This window comes from Perissodus microlepis, chromosome 12 (genome assembly GCF_051167445.1).
Source record: "Perissodus microlepis isolate ML-2025 ecotype Zambia chromosome 12, ASM5116744v1, whole genome shotgun sequence".
Classification (NCBI taxonomy): Eukaryota; Metazoa; Chordata; class Actinopteri; order Cichliformes; family Cichlidae; genus Perissodus; species Perissodus microlepis.
Window position 1 is genome coordinate 34496929 of NC_140472.1, and position 24247 is coordinate 34521175.

Below are 24247 nucleotides of genomic sequence, written 5' to 3' on the forward strand. Positions count from 1 at the left end.
GAGATGTCCACATGGCCAAGTCAACTGCTTTCTGAAAAGCTGCATTCATGTCGTAATTTCTATTGTGATTTCTAAAAAAAAAGGTTCTCCTGTCAGACACCATATTGAAACTAAGAAAAAGTAAACCAAAGCTGAACATTTTTTTAACCATACAATGGAATTATGTCGAAAGAGCAGCGTCCTGCCCTTGAAATAGACCTTTATTGTGAAAATCCAAACCGGATATTGAGAATGTGAAACTGTTAACTATCATTTTCACATTCTCGAGCGCTGCCCTTGACTGTCACCGACCCACGTGAGTGTGTTCATTTACAGGTTATCGTGATGCTAAGCCGGTAGTTAGCTAAGCTAACCGACTACATTAAGAGAAACCCGATCTCACACCGTTCGGGCGTCTCATTTCTGTTGCAGAACAGACTGTCTGTTATTGACCTGACTTCCGGCTTGGTTCGGCTACGATGTCCTGCAGCGGTAAATCTCTGTGGTTTTTACTGCGGCGGTGTGTCGCAGTCAGACAGCTAACGATACCGACAGCTTCACGCATGTGCGGCTTCACTCAGCAGCGAACTTTGACTTCGGCGGCCCGGACAGCCTGTCTCCAGAGACTGTGCGAGCTGCAGCCCGCAGTTAGAAGCAGCCAGAGCCGCTTCTGTACTAAGGTTAGTCTCAGAGCAGCCCCGCATGGTTTAGCATGTGTTTGGGTCACAGAGGCAACTAGAGACGGTTAAAGACCGAGAAGATACTTTAAAACTGCTCTGAAGATGCTTCTAGAAGAGTTTATTAACGCCACGGGCGTATGTTTTGGTTGGGGAGCATCAGACACTTAAATTCGTGCTTATATGCGAAACTCCAGGACAGAAATATCCCTGTTCATGTAAAGGAAAGCACTTGTACCAAACCCACTTTGGCAGGCGCTAGTGTGGGGGTTCCTTAGTTCTGGTGTAGGAGAGCAGTGGAGGAAATGACTGTCAGAAAAAAAGAATAAGTAATTTCTAATGTGAGCTATTTCTCTGTGGTCTGGCTATGGTCAGTTGACCTGAGCTGGTTCTGAGGTTTACCACCTGCCTTCTACAGTACATACAATTATTCTACCTGAGCTATGGTGGCTGCTTTCCGACTCCTAGTCACTATAAAGCTGCTATAATTGTGGAATTTGACAGGTTTTACTGAAGAGCAGCATCAACTTGAATTGATGACTACATGGTCCTTCTAGCAGCATGTCTTTGTCATTGAAACACATCCAGGCACTTATTTGGGCAGCTATCCTGAAGCATTATCTAAATTAACTTTCATTTCCCTTTCACTAAAAAGGGGTATAATAACTGTATGTACAGAACCCCAAAAGACTGATTCTGGTCATCTTAACGTAGAGTTTTCAGTGGGAGAAACGTTTTGTCACTCATCCAAATGACGTCTACCACCACTGTTTCTTTCACCGCTGTTTCTTTCTCAAAAATGTTCCTTTAATTTTTTTTCACTGCAGCATCTCTTTCATATAATACAGTTGATCCTGGTGCAGGTAGGACCTAACCTAGCAGTGACCAGAAAGACGCAAATACAGAAGTGACAAAGTCCTTCACAATATAAAATCACATACAGTTAAAATTGTATCAGTGGATAAAACAAGCCTGCACAGCACAATCTCCATTTGTCCTTAGCAGCTGTTAAAGGTTGTAGTAGTTCACTAATACAGCGACGCATCAGAGCATGAAAATCTTAAACTCCGAATCAGGAATAATGAGTTACAGTAATCAAGGTGTGATTAATTGAAAGCATGTATGATCACTTCCATTTCACACTGATATATTGATTTATTTGACTACATCTTCCAGACAGGAGGAACCTATGAGGATGACTACCCACCTCTGCCGGCCTATCATCCTGAATCAGAACCAGAGACCAGGGAGGTTTACATCGTGCAGGTGAAAGGTCTCCCATGGTCCTGCACCACTCAGGACCTTCTGCAGTTCTTCTCAGGTGGGAGTCTGAGGAGTGGCACACCTTTACTTTGTAACTACACAGTATATGAATAAATTAAATGAGATTATTATTTTTTGCATTTACCATGTACCAGAGTGTAGGATACATGATGGGGTGAAAGGCATCCACTTGACTTTGGACAGGCTGGGGAGGCCGTCAGGACGAGCCTTCATCGAGATGGAGCACGAGGAGGACGTCAGCAAAGCACTGGAGAAGCACCGGCAGTACCTCGGCCCACGATACGTTGAAGGTTTGTTCCAAACAGGAAGTCCTTGACAAAGACTGATGAAGGAAAACTCGGTTCAGTTTCAGGGTCCTGACAACAGACATTTATTTATAATAAATAAGAAGCAGTCATGTTGGCTTAACTCATAAGAACACATTCTCCTGTCCTGTCTCAGTGTATGAAGTGACAAACGGTGACGCTGAAGCCATCCTGAAGAAAGCCACCCAGCCTCTAGGAGCTGATGGCGTGGTGCTGCTCAGAGGGCTCCCCTTCACTTGCACTGAGGATGACATTGTCCACTTCTTTTCAGGTACACTGTGTTGCTACAGTATGGGACTCTTTTCAGTGCAAACTCAGTAGATTTAGTTGCAAAAAACCCCAAATAAACGTTAGCTATTGAATTTAAGTAGAGCTTGGTAATGATTTTGGTTTCTTATTAGTCTGAAGACAAGAAAACTAAAGTAAAATTCTCAGCGTCTGTGGCTAAATAAAATGTTATCACTTACTGTCTTGGCAGTGTCCTGCTTAAGTTTTTTTTTTTTTAAATAAATTCATGCATGATTTGGTAAACTTGGTAAATCACATTTGTAGGATTCATTTGTTTCACCTCCCAACATGAGCAGCTGAGCACACGGCTTTCAGTTAGAAAACTGGCACTGAGCCTTTTGAAAAGGTGAAAGTATGAAAGCGGAAAAGAATTATAACTACTTTATCTTAACAAGCTGTATTTCACAGGTTTGGAGATAATGGCGAACGGGATCACCATGGTCACAGACTCCAGGGGAAGAAAGTCTGGAGTGGCTTATGTGCAGTTCACGTCTCAGGAAGCAGCTGATGAAGCGCTGCAGAGAGACCGAGAGATCATAGGGAGCAGGTGGGAAGCTTCACTGACTCTCGAATTCACCTGGATGTTTCTATGGTGACCAAGAAGAAGTGCACTCTTTTGTTTTTTGTCATGTTTGTTGCTTCTTGTGCTGTTTCTAATATCTGCAGATACATCGAGGTGTTTCCCAGCAGAAGAGATGAGATTCACTCGACCTGGAGGAGGAGAACGAGTCCATTTCCGTCTCAGTCCAGGCCTCAGTCAGTGGACAGGAGGAGTGGTGAGGAATTTTAATTGGAATTGGAAAAACGTGCAAATCTTACACTTAAAATATGAATATAAACATAAAACAAATAAAAAGAAGTACAGCAGGAGTGGCTACAACAAAACATTTGTGATGTGGCTCTGCAAAATATCATATTTAACATTGTTTTGAAAAGAGGCTCAAAGGCTTCGGTGTCTCATTTAGTCAAACACCCTCTCGCCTCACATCCTCTCCTCAAATCTCTGGTGGGAATAAAGCGTGTTTTATGGTTCTGGAAATACGTCCGCCTGTGTACATGTGTTAGTTTGACCAGTGTTTCCCAGTGAACTCTGCTCTAGCTCCTTTCCCAATTCCAGCCTACTTGTTGATCAGTCGGCATTCGGTAGACCAGGGGTGGGCAACTCCAGGCCTCGAGGGCCGGTGTCCCTGCAGGTTTTAGATGTGTCCTTGAACCAACACAGCTGATTTAAATGGCTAAATTAGCTCCTGCAGTTCTCCAGAGGCCTGGTAACGAACTAATCATGTGATTCAGGTGTGTTGACTCAAGGTGAGATCTAAAACCTGCAGGACACCGGCCCTCGGGGCCTGGAATTGCCCACCCCTGCGGTAGACGGATACATTTATGGGAAAATAAATGACACTTAAGATGTGACAAGACAAGTTTAGGATGTAACAAACAGGTGACACAGAGAGGGGTTAAAACTCTTCATGTGGACAACTCTTACATGTGCCAATTCAATATTATAAACCAGCGGTCCCCAACCCCCGGGCCTCGGACCGGTACCGGTCCGTGAGTCGTTTGGTACCGGGCCGCGAGAGTTGAGGCTCAGGTGTGAAATGTCTGGTTTTTAGCGTTATTTTGTTATCGTTTTTATCGTTTACTCGGTTTTCCTGGGTCTTTTCACGTGTGTTATGAATAAATTTTCTTTTTTTCGGTACCGGTACTAGTTTTATTTTGTTGTATTTATCCGCGACACCTTAAAGGCCGGTCCGTGAAAATATTGTCAGGCATAAACCGGTCCGTGGCGCAAAAAAGGTTGGAGACCGCTGTTATAAACCATATTTAAAAAAAAAGACTTTCTTGTTCTTTACAGGGTAGAAAGCATTTAAATGACCTGACATATACAACACAGTTGGCGCCCTCTATGGGTTCTACCGTGCAACAGGTGCTGGTAGTGGCCCGTCCCTCTGGCGTGTTAATTCTGACTGATTATGCTACCCTGATAAAGACTCATCGGGGGAGGGGGGTATAGATTAAATGTATTTCAGTATCACTGTCACATTCCTTTCCCAGCATGTGTAATGTGAATGTTCTGACATACATTTCAAGCTTTATTAGCTCCAGTGAATATTTGATGATATTTCAGCCATTTATGGAAGTTCAAGCCCAAATGATACATGAGCCTGGTTAACAGACAGCAGTGTAATGGGTCCTGTTTTAGCCCCTGAAAACAGATCACCTGCTTCGCCTCCTCCGTCACTTCACCTTCAGAGCTCCACCGTACCGCTACACTACATCCACGTGAGGGGACTTCCTTTCCAGGCTTCTGGGGAAGACGTAGTGAAGGTAAAGCTGTTCACGTGTTGAGACAATGAAGCTGAGTTTGGTGATTTCACGTGTCGGTGTTTCTCTCTCGCAGTTCTTCTATCCTCTGGCCGTGTGTAAGATCCTGATCGAATGCGGTCCCGACGGCAGGCCGAGCGGAGAGGCTGACGTTTACTTCCACTGCCACAGAGACGCCGTGGCCGCCATGTCCAAAGACAGGATGAACATAGGTGAGCCCGTTGGTGAGCTTTTCACAGCGTTGTTTATTTTTGCTTTTAGTTCAACTCTTTACCAGGGCAGCAGCTGTCGATTATTTTAGTAATCAAGTAATTCATCAACTAATTGAGTAATCGGATAAGAAATACTTTTGTCTTATAAATGAGCAATAATACATAGATGAGTTCAGAATGAACTCCTCATTGATTTCCATTTTAGAAACTTGAATGTTTTAAAGTTTAACTGCATACAACATCTGTCAAAACCCCGAAATAAACTCTTTGATCCTACGCCTCGTATTAAAATTACATTTAAAACATTTTTAAATGCGAAACTATGGAAATGATCTCGAGTCAAATGTCAAACTTGAATAAAATAAGATATAGATGCAATCTAAACTAAGGCATAAAAACGTTATCTTTACTCCGTCTTCTTGGAAAACTTTCTGACGTTAATAGGAGGCAAGTTTTTGTGCTGCTGAAAACAGATGTTATATTAATAATAATTCAGCGTCCAAACCAACAACCCTCAGGTCAGCGAGTTTAATGGCCCTCGTTCATTTTTATGGGATTGTGAAAAAAGCTTTTATTTTTACATTTTTAAATATTACAATAATTAATTAACACAGTATTTGATATTGTTTCTCTTTCAATATGAAAAATGTTATGAAAGTATTGAAATTAATGTGGTCTAGTACACCCCATGCCCCCCTTTAGACTCACCCCTGTTCGCTTCTGTGTAAAACATGACGGCTGCCGTCAGCCTTCAGCGAGCTCTATAATCTAACCGGTCTGGGATCAGACCAAGTTATCAGTTCATCTACATAGTTTAATGTTGTTTTATTTCTGGAGGCTTATTGCAGATTTTATTCCGTGTAAAACAAACGGCGGTGCACGGTGCAGCTTCAAACTTCGCCTTTTCCTCACGTTGGCGTTTGCTGATCAGCTGCTTTGACGAAAGACTCCTTTAATGGTGGCCACAGGAACAGCTGCTGTGAGCTCTGCCTCTTTGCTCTTCGCAGTGTGTAAACAGACTCCGCCTCCACATTAAACTGCCAGCATCATCGTCGCTGCTGTTGTGTTGTCAGTGTTTCTGTGTGGGCTTCATGTTGTCAGGCTTTTTATTCTGACACGCTTGTATTGCAGGTCTGTCGTCTTTGTGGAGGAAAGAGTTAAAGTTAGAGCTCAGAGCTGCTCTGAACTCGCAGGTTTTTGGGTCATAAAACAAATCCTAATATTATAAATGTTCAACTTGTTTCTGAACTGGTGTGCGATTTACGGAAAAACTGTTGAGGAGACTCATGAAATTAATTCACGATCCACCGTGGGAGTATATTGTTTATTCCTGCTGCCAGTTTATTGAATAATTATTCCAAACTTAGCCCCAGATTTTATAGGGATGCATTTAAAAGAACACATCTTCATTTTTAACCTTCTCTCTCCTGAATGTCTGTGATAATGTCGTAAATCAGAAAAACAAGAATAATTTGAGTCTTCTCTGCTCTTTATATATTTTTCTATGATCCAGATAATATTTGTCTAAATGTCTAAAGCGTGTCTTTGCTGCTTACTGATCGGTGGCATATTGACTTTGTTTGGTTCTTCTCTTTCAGGCGAGCGATACATCGAGTTATTTCTCAACTCTGTTGCAGACGGTGACAGCAGGTAGGAAACACATCTACCATCAGTTAATTTACTTTGTTTTAAATGAGACCAAGTTATGCATAAGACAGGGGAGTGGCCCTATTTGTGTAAACCAATAATTACTAGAGTCCAACAGAGTGCCGTTTCCTTTTTCTGAGAAAATATTTGGTCTCAAAGTCTTGGAGAGGAAAGGATGCAAATGTATTTGTTGTGTCGTAGACAAACTGCTCTGAGGTCCGTACAACGATCCTTCCCTCATCTTGTTTCTTATTCATGGACGGATCGACTGATTTTACATGTAAAACTAATATTAGAAAATCTAAAGAGGTTAAACACGCATCACTGAGCGTAACCCAGTTGCTCCAGAGAAAAACTTAAACTGCCTTGACTGAGCGCGTTTTGTTTTTCCCTCTTCTGCAGGTGAACGTTGACACACAGGATTCCCATATTTATTTTCCAGCCTGACGTGGACATCGAATAAACATTCCTGGTGTCAAAGACAAAGCAGTCAGTCTTTATTTAATCAAATGTAATATTCCTGTAATGCTTTTTTGATTTTATTCTGGAGGTTTGCATCTCCACTTTAAAATGAAAGAAAGAGGCGAACACTTGTAAATGCTCGTGTTTATTGTAAGCCAAGAAGCTGTTCCACTTCACCTGTTAATCATCATCAGCCACAAAAATAAAGCTTTAGTTGTTTTTAATCAACAGAACATAAGTTATAAACCTGTCTTCACTTTACCTCAGCCAGGCAGAGCCGTGCATCAAAAGTGCTGAAACACATTCAGTTTATCCAGAGCAAAAATCCTTCGGTCTAAAAATGTATGATTCACCTGCTACAGTTTAAAACACACCAGACTCAGATGTGACTTCATGCTAAATGACTGATTTTAAGCCTTTTTGTTAATGACACTTCTAATACACAACAGCAGGAAAGAAAAAGCAGCTTTGTGACCTTAAAAGAATCAGGTGATCATTTCCAAAATACATTTATTATTTCTCATTACACGAAACTAGCTGAGCTTAGCATAAAGAAGGGAAACGAGTGTCGACTAACACAATGTTGCAAAAATGAAACACTGCATCTGAAGCTCCCCGCGCTGACGGGAGCAGCTGTTCCTGAACAGAGCACCGGGACTGAAATGTGCAAACCTTTGATCAAAACTCTGATCTTGCTGTTTTCACTGACTTCCTTGTTGAGGTTGAGTCTCCATGAACAGCTTTAAATTGGTCTCCATTTTTAAAGCTTTACTAATATTAAGACAAGAGACAAACTCAGCTTCTAAAATAGTTCCAAAGATGAAGAATTTAATGGTGATACTGATTTTTATTGTGAATGACTTTGAATCAATGTCCAAGTTTCCAGCACACAACACTGGAAACATAAATTGGCATGTTGACCTCTTATGGTGGATTTGGTTATTTATGCTAATACTTAAGCAAATAGAGACAACATAGATATCAGCGTTTTCATCTTTTATCTCTGAAAGCAGAAATCATAACTGTCTCACTTAGAAACATCATCGTTGTGGATTTTTGGTGATCTGATTTTTCATTCCAGTTTATAATTCCCAGAATCCGCTCCACTCTGGAAATAAACACTTTAACTTTTTTTTTTTTTTTAATATATATTGCATGAATTTATTTTCTTTTTAAACAGTCTTTAAGGAAGTAATGACACATAACATGACAGCATTTGTTCATTTTGTTGACCGATTTTGTCAGGATTTTCCCTGAATGTGACGCCAGTTTAATCACAAAAGTGCATAAAGGTGCGAGTAACTCCGTATCCTGATCTCTGAATCGAAACACCGAGCCTTGAATTCCAGTTTTTCCTTTTTTATCTTTTAACACTGGGGATAAAAATGTCAGTTAAACTTTTCATCACTTAGTGTCCATAAATGAGATGATTCTTTTATTTATTTGTTTAAATCCAGCCATGTGAGGGAGAGCAAGTTTAGCTTAAAAGTGCCGACAGAAGCCTAAATCACCAACACGAACCAGAAAAGGAAGATAAATGGCGTCAGCTGTTTTTATTTTAAGGAAACCCTGCGCGCACACGCACGCACGCACACAAGACTGATTTAAATAGCTCACAGACCCCGTGATTCTTAGGATGTCTCAGGAAGTTGGGATTTTTTGGTTTTTAGGTACCAGTTTTGCACTCGAGCGTCTCTGCTGTGTGTGATGATTGTGGGTTCATGTTGGTGATGAAGCGTATTGTTGGAGTAACAGCGAGTAGCAGGCGGTGCAGACCGTCTCTGGGAGAATGGAGGAAGGTAAAGGCAGCTCTTTGGACACGCAGCTCTCACAGAAAACGCCGCTGCAGTTCTTACACTGTTTCTGCAGAGAAGAAGAAGAAAAACTCCATTAAAGGAAACCACAGCTGGGGACACGAGTTCTCCACCATTCTGCTCATTTACAGCGCCTTATTTTTACTTTTTGGTTCTATGAGAGTAGCTTTGCATGACTCACAGATCATATTCATCTCATATTGGGCTTTGGTGCGGTCCACGTTAGCTCCTCCCCATTCAGCGCACACCCCGAGGGCCAGAACCGGCCAATCAAAGAGTCCGCTTCAGCCTTCTAAAGCCTGACCATAGATCATTGATTGGTTTGAGATCGGGGCAGTTTACTGACCACTGATCCAAAATGCTGACTATCTGTGAGTCTTAATAATCACTTTGCCCTTTGAGATGATCATGCTGATCTTTGATGTGGGCAGTCCTTAAAAAGTGTGGGGACAAGAGGAGTTCCACCTCCTGTGGTCAGCCTGGAGATTGATGAGATGGGAATGGATCCCCCACAATCAGGATTTGAGACAGACTATTTGCATATGTTTGATATTTTTTTTGATACAGAAAATACGTTTTGGAACAGCCGTAACAGCTTTAGGAAGTTCAACCCAAGAAAAACAGGAGTCAACTATTTAAAGAAGCTGTAAACTTTCAATGCCAAACAGAAAAATATTCTTGATAACTAAAGTTCAAAATGATCCTCAGTAATTTGTACCTTTGTCTTGAGGAGGGAGTCGGCCTGCTCACACATCGTACACATGGAAGGCTCGCTGATCTCCAAGAACGACTCCTGAGGAAGAACAACAAAAAGAAATAAATGCATGAGTCTCTGAACAGTGCAAAGACACACTGCCATCAGTACATGCTGACTGCTTCAGCATCCACTTATTAAAAGGCCAAACTTTCACACAGGTAAAAAGTCAAATCTCACCTGCTCATCCTCGTGGTGCGACAGGGACCTTCAAAGTTAAAGAAGGGGCATAAAAAAGTGAATTATTTTTCCATAAATTTCACTTTATTTTCTGAAACTGAGATACCTACAGGCTGGTATTGTCCTCCGGGCCACTCTGTAACTGGTCTTTCTCCTTCACTGACGGGGATTCTGGGAGTTGCTGTTAAGAACACAGTCATAAGCCACCAAAGCACAGCTGACAGCTGTTCGTCGGACATATCGTTAATGTGAGAATCCACGTACTGTTGGTACATCCTCTGGTTGTCTCCTGTCGGTCCGAGGAGTGCTGGACTGAGGTACCGAGGAGGCACTGAGGTGATGCTCGCTCTTTCGATCGCGACCTTTTCTCAGCTCTCGCTCCAGATTAGACCTGAAACAGCAAAATAAGCCAAAGAATAGAAACGTATAGTTCAGTGACGACAGTAATTAATAAACATATCTGGAGCAGAAAAAGGAACAACGGGGAACCTCCAAGGGGTAGGAACGCCTAATGTTACAGTAGAAATAAGATTCTTCTGATGGCAGCTTTGATTAACAGCTGTGCATCCAGCAGTTTCCTGCCAGGCCTCTGACCTGTGTTTGTCCCTTCGTCAGGTAGAACCTGCATGTTATACATCCTGTGTAACTGAAATCTGTGTGAAACGTCGCTACTCAAAACTTTCTAGAAACCACTCTCTGTATCGATGTGGTTTGATGGGCTACAGATCGTTAGTATTTGAACGTTTCTATGGTTACAAATGCGCTCGCACAAGTCTGTGATGAACTTCTAAAAGATCTCAATGAGAGCACTGAGACCACACAGTGAGAGTCTGACTGTTTTAACAAAGAAAGACTGAAAGAGTATTAGGGCCACATTAAGAAAAAAAATGTTCATTTTCAGCATAAATTCAAAATGTGGAATTGCCAAGTGCCACGGCGTACAGCTTCTACAAAACGCCTCGTGTAGATGAGGTAGTGAAATCGTACTTCAGAATCTGTTTCAGTAATAAGGAAGCGATTTGTCTTCTTCCTCTTTGTTTTGGTCATCTCAGTGTTTCAAATGGAGCAGGAGTAGTGAGGCGCCAGACTTTACCTTTGCTTCCTCAGCTGCTCCACCTCCTCCTGCAGACTCTCGATTTTGTCTCCAAAGTCCTGCTTGAAGAGCCGGTTCGCCTCTAAAGCCAGGTCCCTCTCCTTCTCCGCCTGCTTGCATCTGGTTTGGGGTGAGCGGGTTAACATAAACTCATGGAAAAATAAAAATGTGATGAAGGGAAACGTGGCTGGGAAGAGAGATCAACTCAAACTAAAATGTAAGAGCAACCTGGGACACTGTGACCAAAGACCATGAAGCAGACTCTGTTTGTTTAGCGTTTTATTAGCCTAATGATTACTACAGTTGACACCAAACTTATGTTCACATACAATTTTAAATTATTCATTAATTTTGCCCCTTCCTTCTTCTGCGCTGGACGTTCGACTTCAACAAACCCCTCTGATATCTGGCGCCACACGCCACTTCTCTCTGTCGGTTGAGAATATCTGACAGCCTCAGGTTTGAGGACGAATCACATTACAGCAACTGTCAAATATTCAGCATGGGTTTATTGGCACATCAGTCCATCAGACACCTCTACTCATCTTATGTCTGACTAAAGCATTACCGGGGCAGTTTTTAGAAACGGAAATCTGAAGTAGAAATCTGATGTGGCGAACACATCTGGCAGAAAACACGAGGATTAAGGGGCTGCTAAAGGATCCATTCAGTCCACACTAAAAGCTGATGCTGGAGCGCCGCTGCAGGAGGTTGTAAGAAGATGGTTTTTATTTTGTAACAACAAAGGAGCATCGTACAGAAAAGATAACATCCTAGTTTGGTTATTTCTATATTAGGCAGGGTTGTATGTTTGTTTTCAGACTCGTGAAAGCAGGGAGCTACTGCTGCAGCTGCAGCAGCTTCCCCGCTGCAGAGTTCAGGTTCCGGGCCTGCTTCGCCAAATGTTTGTCACTGATTTTTTTCAAAACAACAGATGAACAAATGATGGAAAAAATTAAAGAAAAAGAAAGTGAAGAGAGAGAAAATGCGTCCATGAACAAAAGAAATGTCATCTGGAAGCACCAAATGCAAATCGTGCTGTAATAACTAGCCTCACCTGGTCTCCAGCTGTTTTATGGTCCCTGACATCTGGTTCATTTTCTCCTCCATGCGAACGATGATCTCACTCTTCTGTTTCGAGCTGGCATCGGCACTCTGCAGAAGATGATCCAAACTAGTCAACTGATGTCTTTCCTCCATATACACTCAGATTTGTGTGAAAAGATATTTTTGGGGATCTAATCCTCCACCTGCTCGTCATCCCTAGAACAGCAGGTGGAGGATTGGGATTAGGCGGCTGTGAAGACCAGGATAGGGGTCCGAAAAAGGAAGGACAGGTGGACGGATGAAATATCTGATGAATGCAACCATCCCTAGTTAATGCTGATAAGACGGCAAGAAATCCAAATTAAGAGACTAAACTCAGAGCAAAAGTGAAGCTCACCTGTGCACCTTTTAATCTGAGGCCAGATTGAAAACCTTTTCCGCCTAACATTTTCAATGTGTTCCAGTAAACTAATTGCTATCGTCCATTTTATTCTTGCTTTGTGGAACAGTTTCAGTCTTCTTACAGTTAAGCAGACCTTTGAACTTTCTCATTGAAGTGGCCTCCTCTTTTCTGCCTTAACTGAAAAAAAATGCCAAGTTCTTACTGTCAGTCAGTATCTACTGCTGACTGCAAGTTATTCTAGGCAGGAAGTGATGCTTTATCATTTCATAGAGAGCTAATAGTGAAATTAACCACCTACAAGTTTCTGGGAAAAGCTGAAATCTACGAGTGAAGCCCTGAGAGACAAAAGTGGATGTGCGCCTTTTAAAAGCAGTGTCCTCATAATCAGACATGAGAAGCACCGCCTCACCTGTGACTTGTGCATTAGCTGTTGGTTGATGGCACGAAGGTCTTCCAGCTGCTGTCTGAGCTCCACCAGAGCGTCCTGCTTCTCACAGACGTCTTTCTCCAGCATCTTCATGGACAGCTCCATCTCCTGCTTCATCCCAATCTGCACCTCCAGCTCCTTCTCCACATCCTGCACACAAGTCAGACTTTGTCAGCAGATGACACGGCTGCATGTATAATCCCTCGCTGGTATCAACGCCTCAACGACTTAAAGCTACACAAAGACTGTCAAACAGCTGAAACGCACCAGTCGAAGCAAAGTTTCCTCTTTGAGCTGCTTGCGTGTTTCCCCCAGCGCTTGTCCGTCTGCTGCTGAATCACTTCTTAATGCCTGAAGAAAAAAGGAGCGCATGCTTTTACTACAAATTTCCAAATGCTCGAGTCAGCTGCTGCATAAACTGGCAGATAAGCAGTGTTCACCTTTCTGGACTCCAGCTGATACGAGCTCTCCTCCTTTACTCTCTCCACGTCTTCTTGTAAAGTGATGATCCTGTTATTCGCCACTGCGAGCTGCAAGGACAGAAATCAACAAAGCAGCTTGGTAAACAGGAAGTCCCTGCAGCCGGGCAAAAAACATGCAAGGCTGACATTTAACGACAGTTTTTGAAGATGATCACTATGAGACTCGCCTCTTCTGTCAGCTTCGTGTTGGACTTTTCCAGAGCGTCCACTTTGGCCTGCAGGTTATTTACCGACGCGCTGTAAACAGGCAGAAAGCAGGTGAGTCACCGAGCTCGCCAAGGTGAGGAGAGCAAAGTGAGCGCACCACCCCGACAAACCTTAAATGTCTGTTCAGCTCCTCCACGTAGTTCTTCTGATCGAGTATCGCTGTGATCTGACCGTCCCTGAAAACGCACAAAGAGAAACGTGCAGTTAGCCGTCAGGCACACAAACACACAGCAACTACAAAACAATAGAAATCTGACAGAAAATCTCATACTAGTGCAGTATTTTTAAACTGTTGAGGCTAAAATGTGTTTCAGGCATGGAATGGAAAGATTTTCTCTCTTTTTCAATATTCAAGTTTAAAGGCCACACATTGGAAAAACATGGTCCGAAGGCTGGGGCTCAATCCAGCCGTCCAAATAACACTTTCTGTCAATTAAGTTCAAGACAAATGGCTGTCAGTCGACAGAGGTAGGAGTGAAGCAAAATCAAAACACACGCTCCGATTACAGGCCCACAGTGTACAGCTACTAGAGGAGCCAGGACTCACCCCTCCACGCTCTTGCTGCTGTGTCCACCGTCTTTTAGGTACATGGAGAAATCGATCACCCCAACCTGCAGATGTTATAAGAAAAAGGCAAAAAACAAATGACAGGAGCCATCCTCGTATGTAAAACAACTGAAAGTATGTGTGGAAAGTCTGCAGGCTGAAATATTTTAGTCTCCAAGCTCAGGCGGATATTAACAAAGAGCTGCAACATTCCTCACAGTCACTCTGGACTCCCAACCTGAGAGCTGAACATCCTGACTGACTAGCTGTGAGCTGCTGAAACAAGAACAACCAGAAGCTGCACTGCTCAACATTTTAATGTTTATGAAGCAGAGCGGGGACACAGGCCTAAGTGCCCAAAACACTGCACCCCATTACATTGCTCTTAATTCAGTTGTGCTGCTGCTGTGTAAAGGAAACATCGCTGTACTTCATATTTAAATGATCTGAACAGATGGTTTAACTCAGGGTGGGGAACTCCAGGCCTCGAGGGCCGGTGTCCTGCAGGTTTTAGATGTGTCCTTGATCCATCACAGCTGATTTAAATGGCTAAATGACCTCCTCAACATGTCTCGAAGTTCTCCAGAGGCCTGGTAATGAACTAATCATTTGATTCAGGCGTGTTGACCCAGGGTGAGATCTGAAACCTGCAGGAGACCTGGAGTTTCCCACGCCTGGTTTAATGAAAGGCTTTTGTTGGCATTTTTAAGGGAAAATTTAAGGGAGACTGTAGGAAAAAAACGAAACAACAACTCATTAGTGAGAGTTCAAATATACAGATATATAAATGCCATCTGGCCAAAATTTGAATGCCAAACAAACTTAATTCAATAATTCTAAATAACCACACCACAGTGTAGACACTGTTTTTGCCAAATCTGGACCAAACCCGGCCGACACAGACCAGATTTTTAAGACCGATACCATACAGGTATTTGGTGATTTTAAAATGATATTCTAATGTATGGAACATTTTTTGTCTTTCAGAAAAATGAAAACATAAACAGATCTCCCAAACATTTATTCGTTTACTCTTTCTAGCCAGTACACACCACATGCTTCAATCTTTGAAAGAGGCCACTTTAGACATTTACAAATAAAATGATGGATTATTTGTTAAAAGGATTATTTTCCTTTAACATGAACTTGTATCATGTCAGGTTGTTGGCGTTATTGCAGAAAATAACAAGCTATTTTACACATGTCATAAAGTCCATGTCTGGCCTTTGATGTGATCAGTGAAACTGAATTTGACGCCCTTGTTCTACACGGGCTGAGAGAAAACGATGCCACACCAGCGAGTGTGATGAATTTTTCTCTGCCTTACTTCTTCAAGAAGTTGGGTCTTTCATTTAGTTTGAGCTGCTCTAAGTGGAGTTAGAGGTGAAGGTGAAAGCAGACTAACCTGCGAGTCCAAGTCCTCTCCCTTCATACACAGATTGGCATCGATGACATTTAATCCAACCAGAAGCCCGGCGATGACGGCGCCTTCCTCCTCCATCATCAACGCGTTTGGCTCGTAAAATTCACTACAGAGAAGAAACAGAAAGGGCTACAACGTCAGGCGGAAGGGTTTTAGGTTTGTATAAAATACTACCGGAGCCAAAAACAAACAAAAAACCCCCAAACCAAAACAAAAACTGCAGATCCTCAGATGGCCACTTGAGACAGGCTACACAGTGGGGTCAGGGGCTGAGGGATGGAACCAGGCCCAGCTGATGCCAAAGTCCAAGAACAGGCATTACTAATACAAACTGACTGATTACACACCTTAAACACACTTTGATTAAAACAGCTCGCAATCTGGATTTAGGGAGCTCATCAAGATAAAACATCTTGATAGGACGCTGATTTTTTTACGACAGTGTAAAGTTCAAAGTTGAACCTGCAGGTTCAAAAGCTTGTTGTTGAAAATTCAAAACCTTTAACAAATGGCATAAAAATAGTAAATGCACTAAAATGAGGATTTACATGATCCATGTCATGCAGACAGAGTGTGGTATGAACTATGGGACAACATTGTCTCCTTTCATAAAGGATGATTCGCTGTATCCTCTGGATAGGAGATCATATGAAGGAAGCACTGAAGCATCTTAAAAAAAAGACTTTGACCAGCTGCTATTATTTCAGGGTCAGGTGAACTATCTGACTGCTCCACTGGCTGATATAAGATGTGCAGCGAGTGCACCGCAAACTCCTGACCCACCGTTCTGGAGCCGGACTCTCATCCTCCTGAGCCAACTGACCAGGCGGTAAACTGAACACAGGATTATAATGGTGACATTGGAGGGAAACTAAGAAGACAGAACTTAAATGTATATTTATGTAGTAGCGTTTACATAAAAGAGCACAGCCAGTAATACAAGTTGCTGTCTGGACCTCAACACCTGTCTGTCCGTGACTGAGTTTGACCACAGCCAGCTGTTCTAAGCAACCAGGTTTGCTTCGTTATTAAAGGTTAAAGTTGTGCATTATCAGGAGCGTGGCTGCTTAAACATAAAGGTGAATGAAGACTGTGCTGCAAGCTGCCTGCTTGCCTCCTCATCTGCTAAGTAAAGTCAGTGAACTGAACCTTTCCTTCATTTTTGTGGTGTTTTTGCCTTCTGGAGAAGTTTAATGCAATTACCTGATAAATTATAATCATTTGTTATAATTAATGACTGTACTGCCAACTGATAGATGTTGTGGCTGCAGTGGTCAACAAGAGACACCACATTCATCTTTTCACATAAAGTCTTCGCCTCTGTGAATATTACGATCCAAACACACCTGAGCAGGTCCTTTCTGTTGATGATGGTCTTCATATAGTCTGAGAGCTTCTTCTGCATTAAGGCCAGTCGTAACCAGGCGCGTCCTCTTCCTAGAGGAGTTCTGGTATCAAACATGGGAAGAGTGAGATTTGCACACACTAACAGCCTTTACAAGATTAAGGCAGCTAGCAAAGAAGCTCCAGCCACGTTCTGGCATTGTTTAAAGCTCAGATGACATAATTAAAATCCAAGGAGAAGAGACTTTTTTTTGTAGGAAACTTTGAACAAACTCACTTGAGCCCAGGCAGGTCTTTTACGCTGGCAGTGATCTCTCCTGCCTCAGGCGTCAGCTTCTCAACCAACTCCAATGGTCCCCAGAAGGACTTGTTCTGCCCCAGAAAGGTCTTCTTAGCTGAAGATTGACAGACAACGATGAGACGGACAGACTGAGAGCGTGCATACAGAAAGAGCAAAAACACACTGGCCTCAATACAGTTAAAAGGAAACTAAAGCAGGAGTTTAAGACTAAATATTCCTTACAGCTATGTCAACTGTACATTTTAATCTCTCACATCTCACTGTCAAAAACTGTAAGGAGTTATAAAAGACAACATGACTGCAGTTTTTACTTTTCAGCCCGTGTTTCAGACAGTGCTCCATCACGACAAAGAACTGCTGCAGCGGTGCATAGTCAGAGTCAAGCGTGCGTCCCAGGTTGAGCGCAGACTCAATCAGGCCCTTGATGCTCAGTTTGGCCATGTTCATCAAGTTAAGCCTCTCGATTGCGATGGGATCCTTGGGATCTAAAAGACGGAGAAAAGGAAACAGACTTTTATAATTCTTACCTTCAGAATTTAACAGCACAAATAAATCAGGAACTAAACTCGTTTGAAAGTCAGCTCTGTATTTCTTAAACAGAAATTTTAAAAAAGTCAGTTTCCAGGAAGGTGAAATAAAGAATACACAGCAAGACAACAAAGACTCCATCATTACAAATAGCTAAAAGAAGACAAACTCCAGGACTTCCCTGTGAAAAACCTTGTAAATCTGAAGATTATATACAGTTTTAATATAAACTATAAAATGTGTCTGCAAGAGAAATAGTCTCAATTAAGAGAATGTGAAAGTTTAATACAGTCCACGCGTTCTGCACGCCTGATCCTGATCTATTATTTATGTCAGCATTTAACACAGAGAGGCTTTTAGTGGAGGTGCTCTATGCTGCCCTGCAGATTTGTTTACATTATTAATACAGTTGCACATTTAAAGTTTACATTTGCAGTGCAGCATGTTCATCTTATTCTCTAACGCAAAATGTAAACAAATTAGCAAAGATCCTCGGCATGCTGGTATTACAACTGTATAAATTTGTATTATAATATTAATGCTGAAAGTAAAATAGAAAATTGTAGAAAACTGGAAAAAAATTCATTCAACTAAACAACGAGACACTGAGAAATACTGAGCTGGTTCAGGAGGACGGCGTGACTTATCTGGGTATTTTATAGCAGTTACTGGTCTGCTTGATTAAAACCCATTTTCTCCACCATCTCTATCTGGTGTTTTCCTTTGCAGCGACAGAAACAAAGAGCCAAGCTTTGTCATTTATCGTTGTTTTTTCCCCCATGTGTCAAACTGAATTGTTTAAAAAAAGAATAAAAAAAGAAGAAGAAAGTGCCCATCTTTTATAACGCTTTCAGTGGAAACTACAGATCCATAAGCTTCCACCTCTGAAAAGTGACGCCGACGCTTTAGCTCCTTAAAGCTGCATTCTTCCTAATGCAGCCAGCAGGGGGCGATACCAGCGGCTGTAATAAGGTCTTTGACTCTGTACGTGTCTGTAGGAAAACAACCTTCCTTTATCTTTCTTTCTCTAACAACCTTATGGGATATATCACAAGTTTCAGGTCTTAGTAAATACAACATGAAGCTCATTTGTTTTAATGTTACAATTAAGACGTAAAAAGGTGGATAAAGCAGAGCATGCTCTATTGTGTGACTGATAAGTGTGCAGTGTCCCTCAGCTTCAGATCCAGCCCTCACTTGTTACCTCCAGTTTTTAAAACCACCAGGAGCGGTGGTGGAATCACATGGCAGGATCTCGCCAACCAATATGTGACATCACGCTGGCTACATCCATCCTTTTATACAGTCTATAATAATAATAATAATAATAATAATAATAATAATAATAATAATAATAATAAACATATCATGAACAGTTATTATACAATAAAAATATTATGTGCATATGTTTAAAATATAAGATGTCCTGCATCTGTCCCTGTGGATCTGAATCAGTCTGTTTGAGAAAATGTTCAACAGGATGGTAATGATTACCCAGCTTGTTAAATTAAGCCATGTGGATAAACTGTATGAACATTAAAATAAATACTGCCACGTCTCCCATAAAAAGGTTTGACACTACCAGTGCTATGATAGATTTTTTAAGCAACAAACTTGTGCATGTTGTCGTTATCAATAACAAGAACCTCAGAAACCTATGCAAAGTGAGTGAAAAGGAGAGAGAACGTCCCCTGATAACAAACTAAAGCCTAAAGCAGATGTTTCTGTTGTCTGTTAACGGGCTTCTGTAATGTCATTAAAGTGGACTCTTCAGCGGTGTAGGCTGAAAGCTGCAGCGCTTAATTTGCCAACTGAACTGCCTACGAGTGCCTGCCAGCTGGCCTGCTCGTGCTGAGAGTAGGTGTGGCAGTTTTAAAAACAATAAAAACAGAACACACAGTTATAGATATCTGTTTACAGTCAGGCTTGTGTTTGCTGCCAAATCTATAATTGGCTGCATTCCGCTTTGTCAGTGGGAGAAACAAAATGAAAATCATCAGCACACAAACATGTTTGTTCTGTGCAACTGGGATCTTCTGTAAGGAGCAACAGCTACCAAGTACTTGAATCCTCCCAGCAGGACCTGGCTGCTTTGTTGTCCGCCCCTGGCTTATTTATAAGTGGCGTCATCCTGCTGCGTAACCCTCAATGAAATCAAACCCGTCGTGACACAGCTCACACCGTTCACCAGGTGAAATATGTTGCTTCTGGTGTCCGCGATGCACACCACCACGCCCTAACACATATCGCACTGTGCTCACAAACACTTCCTCAAACGTTGAGCTAATCTGTCACGTTACCTTCATGGACCGGCTCGGGGTCTGGCGTGAGCGAGATGTCGTTGAGCTCGCGGAGGCAAAGCCACTCGCCATCGACAGAGACGCGAAAGTTGCACAGATAAATGGTCTCCCTGGCAGCCTGGGTGATCTTGTCTGTGGTGGGAGTCGGGGTTTCGCTCTGAGGCGTCAGATCAGACATGATGACTCAGCTTGTGCGAGGCAAAACCAACACCACAGAAGGGGAAAAGGGAGGGGGGAGGTACAAAAGATGCAGGAGCTTTGCGTTCCAACAGCCAGAGAAGGCCAGAAAAACGAGAGGATGAAAGATGAAAAGAGAATCAGAGGAAGAAACAAAAAGGACAAGACGGGAAAGGCCCACAGCAGCCTTCAGCAGGTGTTAGAAAGGGTGCTCCTCCTCTTTATGCATGCATCCTCCTCTCCTCCTTGCTACAACTGAGTGAAACAGGCTGCTGTCTGTGCCTTCTACTCCTCCACCGCCTCCTCCTCTTCAGCCTCTTGTTATCCCCTTTTGTGCCGACTGGGGATTTAAAATGCAACAGAGAGCGCCGTGCTGAAAAATCACAGCCCTCCTCCGGTCAGCTTAGCACCGGTTCTCTGTGATTGGACTGCCTGCGCACCGCAGTGAATGCACTGGGTGGGTGTTGACCAAGATGGCTGACGGCAGCACTGGGTACAGCAACACATTGTCACGTGAGCAGATGGTGCATGCGTAAAAAAAAAAGAAGCTAAAATAAGGGGGGGAGGGGGGTCCCCGGAGTAACCAACCAAGGCTAATGATGCAGCAGAGGGCCTGTGTCTCTCTGAAGCATCAACAACATCCCCCCTCCTCCCAGTCTCGAACACAGGCCTGTCAGCTGGCTGCAGCAGAAAAACAGCAGCAGCAGTGAGCATGAAGGGCAATAAGGCCAAAGGTCCCAGATGTAAGCGGGGGCCATCTATTTTTTAAATCCCCCACCCATTTTGGTACAGCTTCCCTGGGCCTAACACCTTAAACATCGAGCTGGATATTGACACTCCGTGCCATCAGAGGACAACAAAAATAAACATGTGACAAATTTAATTGAGAAAGTTTTCACTTTTTTTTTTTAATCGATTGCTTTGTTTGTCTGAAACGAACCTCTGTTTTCTCTTAGAAAGTAACACCATGTGTTCAGTATAATACAGTCCAAAACTGCAGTTGCTCTAATGTTCACATGAGGCTAGAAAAGTGAGTCAATCCTCACAGATGTGTTAAAACCTCCAGTTTTACAGCAGAAACAAACATGTTTATAGCATGTACAGTAAATAGCTTAGTTTCCATATTGTAACAACTTTATGGGGACAATTATTTTATACGCTTTCTACTTTGATTGACAGCCATCTGATCACAGGTGACTACAGCGTAACCAAACTGAACCTCTCTACCATGTTGCATTGGTATTTTGGGGGCAGTTTAAAGATGCTAAGGCACATAGTGCACAGAGGTCGCCAACTTTCTCCAGAGTTAATCGGTAGGACCTCAAACTTCACGTTCCTTCAGATTAGATCAAGAGCAGTGCACACAGAGCTTCGTGGAATGCGTTTACATCCCTGAGCAGCTGCATCCAAGCCTTATATCACCAAGTGATATAAGATGCAGTGGTGTAAAGGATACCGCTACTAGACTCTAGTGGATTGGGCACATTTTCTCTGGAGTGGTGAATCACACTTCTCCGTCTGGCATTGCGATGGATGAGTCTGGGTTTGGCGGTTGCCAGGAAAGTGGTACTTGTCTGACTGTAATGGGCCAAGTGTAAAGTTTAGAGGTGTTTCTATGATTATGCCGGGGGCTGTTTTTCAGAAGCTGGACTTGCCCCAAAGGAACTCTTAGCGCTTCAGCATACCGAGACATTTAGGAAAACTTCATGCTCTCAGCATTTTGGGAACAGTTTGGGGAACGCCCTTTCCTGTTCCAACATGAATGCACACCACTGCACAATGCAAGGTCCACAAAGACATGAATGAGAGAGTTTGGTGTAGAAGAACTTGACTGGCCTGCACTGAGTCCTGACCTCAACCTGATAGGACACCTTTGGGATGAATTAGAGGGGAGACTGTGAGACCACCATCAGTGTCTGACCTCACAAGGAGAAGTCAAAAATCCCCATAAACACTCCTAAACCTTGTGGAAAACCTTAGAAGAGTTCCAGCTTTCATAGCTGCAAAGGGTGGGCCAGCATAGTATTAAAGCCTATGAATTAAGAATAGGATGTTACTCAAGTTTTATACTGTAATGTTATGGACAGACATTACTGACCTATTGCCTACATTTATTTAAGGTCTCTCTGCAAGAGCTTTGGAAACTAAAAGTAAAAAGGATCTATATATCTTAAATGCCACAGAGACCTGTGTGCTGATAGAGAATGAAGATGTGAAAGCAAACAGGTATTTTAACAACAGGTTAACTCTGTCACGACCAACGACAGGATCAGTCAAAGACTCAATTCCTCAGGAAGGTTTCTAACTGAATTAAGTGACCCTAAAGTATCTGCAGCCAGAATAAGAGCTATAATACATACATCCACTCCTTTTAAGAGTTCCTGTAAATACTAAAGAAAGGTGTCTGAATGCTTCCTTTATTACCTCCTTTAACAGAGGATACACTGGACAATCCCTTTATGAAAGGAAAGTACACAACACCACCCAGAAGCTCACCACAGCACACAAAACTAAATCATCAACATGAGCCACAAGTGATGCTCATCATGTTAATCAGTCAACCAAGCCTGTCAAAACACATGACACATGTTGACACATTAGCCGAGAAACAACACAGAAGAACACGCAGCGGCTTTTACTTTGCAGACAGAAATCTGAGGCTGAGAGTCAACAATCATGTGATGTAGCTTATTCTCTCCCCAGCTTTAGCTCCGATAACTCCTGGTACTTTACTGAGTTCATGTGTCAGCAAGGTGTTTGTTTACGGACATTGGAAAGTTAGCCAACAATGCTAGCAGCACAAACTGCAGCGTTACAGTTGGTATTCTCAGTGTATTAGGAAGCTAGTGTTAGCTGTCAGGGAAAGGTGTACTTTTTGAAGTTGGTCAGCACTTACTTCGTCGCCTCGATTCGATTCGTTCAATCTGGAAGTCATACTGTCGAAGCGGAGCGGGCGGCAGCGATCCAGCCTTTGCGAAGCGCAGGTTGGACGAGTTTAAAGCCTCCTTGAAGTAAATCACTGAGGTCGGGGAGAGAGTTTCGTCCGGGCTGTCAGTGTGTCCGTTTTCATCGGAGGAGTTTTGTTTGTCGGAACTTTCTGGAGAAGACCGCAGAGGAAGATCTCCCGGCGGCATATCCCGCTCCGCCATCCTCTCTTCGGTCAAATTCGTCTCATGTGACCGGGGAAGGGGGGCTGTCGGGCAGTACCAAGCTAGTTAGCTGCGGTTAGCTTCTGCAGACATGCACTGAGGTGATTAGCAACAGCTGGATAGTGACTCACTTGACAGCAAAACCTCTCTAGTAATCACTCCGCCTTTCGTCCCGTCTACCACGGCCTCTCCATGACCCGGAAATAGCCAAGCCTCAGCATTTTGGTCAGATTTGTTGCCAATTTCGCGAGAGTTTAGGCGCTGTGTCAGCTGTCTTTTACATACACAGAGCCCATACACGAAGCAAGATTTGACACCAGCAGCAGAAGCACGACTGGCAACGTCCTCCTATGTTTCCCATGATACATTGCGAAACATGTCGCATTAAAGGAGCCTCTTCTGTGCTCTATTTTTATCTTAGTGGGTTAAAAATGGACCCTGCAAGCATTTAGGTGTATAAATAGCGCAGTTTGTTGTAGAAGATAAAAAGTAAACTGTCATTTTTCCCCACTAACAAAGACTTTAGCTAACACAGATGTGGCAGCTAAAAGCCTAAAAACACACAAAAGCTGGATTATAGCTGAAAGCTGTACAGTGGTTCAAATTATGAATGAATGAATCACATAAAGAAAAACTTTCCACATATTTTATATCTTTTCTTAAAATGCTTCTACTGTTTAGAACAAGCAATAGTCATATGGTGCTTTATAAATACAAATAATAATAGTAATAAATAATAGCATGATACACTATTTTGCTAAGCTACTTTAATGTTATCTAATATTTGGTACCCTGTTTTTACTACACTCAGCCATTTTAATATTGTTTCGCTGTTCTGTTGAATGTGAGCTAATTCTGCTTTAGTAATATATTTGTTTCAATTTTGACTTAA

The 24247-nt window shown here is 42.6% G+C and overlaps 2 protein-coding genes across 6 annotated transcripts; one reads left to right on the forward strand and one right to left on the reverse strand.

Annotated features, from left to right (window-relative positions):
* Positions 1-209: 209 nt before the first annotated feature.
* On the forward strand, positions 210-7203 carry grsf1 (G-rich RNA sequence binding factor 1). 4 transcript variants are annotated; one of them, XR_014801801.1, is made up of 10 exons: positions 210-295; positions 412-659; positions 1833-1977; positions 2075-2230; positions 2382-2516; positions 2942-3080; positions 3200-3309; positions 4737-4861; positions 4935-6720; positions 7120-7203. XR_014801801.1 is itself a non-coding variant. In XM_084945866.1 (10 exons), exons 1-10 carry the CDS (start codon positions 459-461, stop codon positions 7121-7123), a joined length of 1203 nt encoding a protein of 400 aa, XP_084801992.1. In that variant the 5' UTR covers positions 244-458; the 3' UTR covers positions 7124-7203. The 4 variants fall into 4 exon arrangements, 2 of the variants coding, with proteins under 2 accessions (XP_084801992.1, XP_084801993.1); XM_084945866.1 differs by having other exon boundaries at positions 244-659; positions 4935-5070; positions 6669-6720; XR_014801800.1 differs by having other exon boundaries at positions 244-659.
* A 103-nt stretch (positions 7204-7306) lies between these two features.
* rufy3 (RUN and FYVE domain containing 3) lies at positions 7307-23698 on the reverse strand. 2 transcript variants are annotated; one of them, XM_084945864.1, is made up of 19 exons: positions 23487-23698; positions 23103-23399; positions 17513-17686; positions 17178-17295; positions 16903-17004; positions 15539-15662; positions 14134-14198; positions 13697-13762; positions 13547-13616; positions 13338-13427; positions 13165-13248; positions 12880-13047; positions 12078-12175; positions 11021-11140; positions 10192-10318; positions 10038-10108; positions 9928-9955; positions 9712-9786; positions 7307-9042 (listed from the first exon to the last, which is right to left on the reverse strand). In XM_084945864.1, the coding sequence occupies exons 2-19, from the start codon at positions 23353-23355 to the stop codon at positions 8899-8901; spliced, it is 1977 nt and encodes a 658-aa protein (XP_084801990.1). In that variant the 5' UTR covers positions 23356-23399; positions 23487-23698; the 3' UTR covers positions 7307-8898. The 2 variants fall into 2 exon arrangements, with proteins under 2 accessions (XP_084801990.1, XP_084801991.1); XM_084945865.1 differs by lacking the exons at positions 23103-23399; positions 23487-23698 and adding an exon at positions 20030-20699.
* Positions 23699-24247: the final 549 nt, after the last annotated feature.

What these genes read in the sequence shown, in the direction of transcription:
- grsf1 (XM_084945866.1), top strand. Translation starts at nt 459, where the DNA reads ATGTCCTGCAGCGGTAAATCTCTGTGGTTTTTACTGCGGCGGTGTGTC. An exon ending in CATTGTCCACTTCTTTTCAG is followed by an intron (nt 2,517 to 2,941) that starts GTACACTGTGTT and finishes TGTATTTCACAG; the next exon opens with GTTTGGAGATAATGGCGAAC. An exon ending in CGAGAGATCATAGGGAGCAG is followed by an intron (nt 3,081 to 3,199) that starts GTGGGAAGCTTC and finishes TAATATCTGCAG; the next exon opens with ATACATCGAGGTGTTTCCCA.
- rufy3 (XM_084945864.1), bottom strand. Translation starts at nt 23,355, where the DNA reads ATGGCGGAGCGGGATATGCCGCCGGGAGATCTTCCTCTGCGGTCTTCT. An exon ending in ACACGAAGCTGACAGAAGAG is followed by an intron (nt 13,428 to 13,546) that starts GCGAGTCTCATA and finishes CTGTCCTTGCAG; the next exon opens with CTCGCAGTGGCGAATAACAG. An exon ending in AGCTAATGCACAAGTCACAG is followed by an intron (nt 12,176 to 12,879) that starts GTGAGGCGGTGC and finishes CATCTTCTGCAG; the next exon opens with AGTGCCGATGCCAGCTCGAA.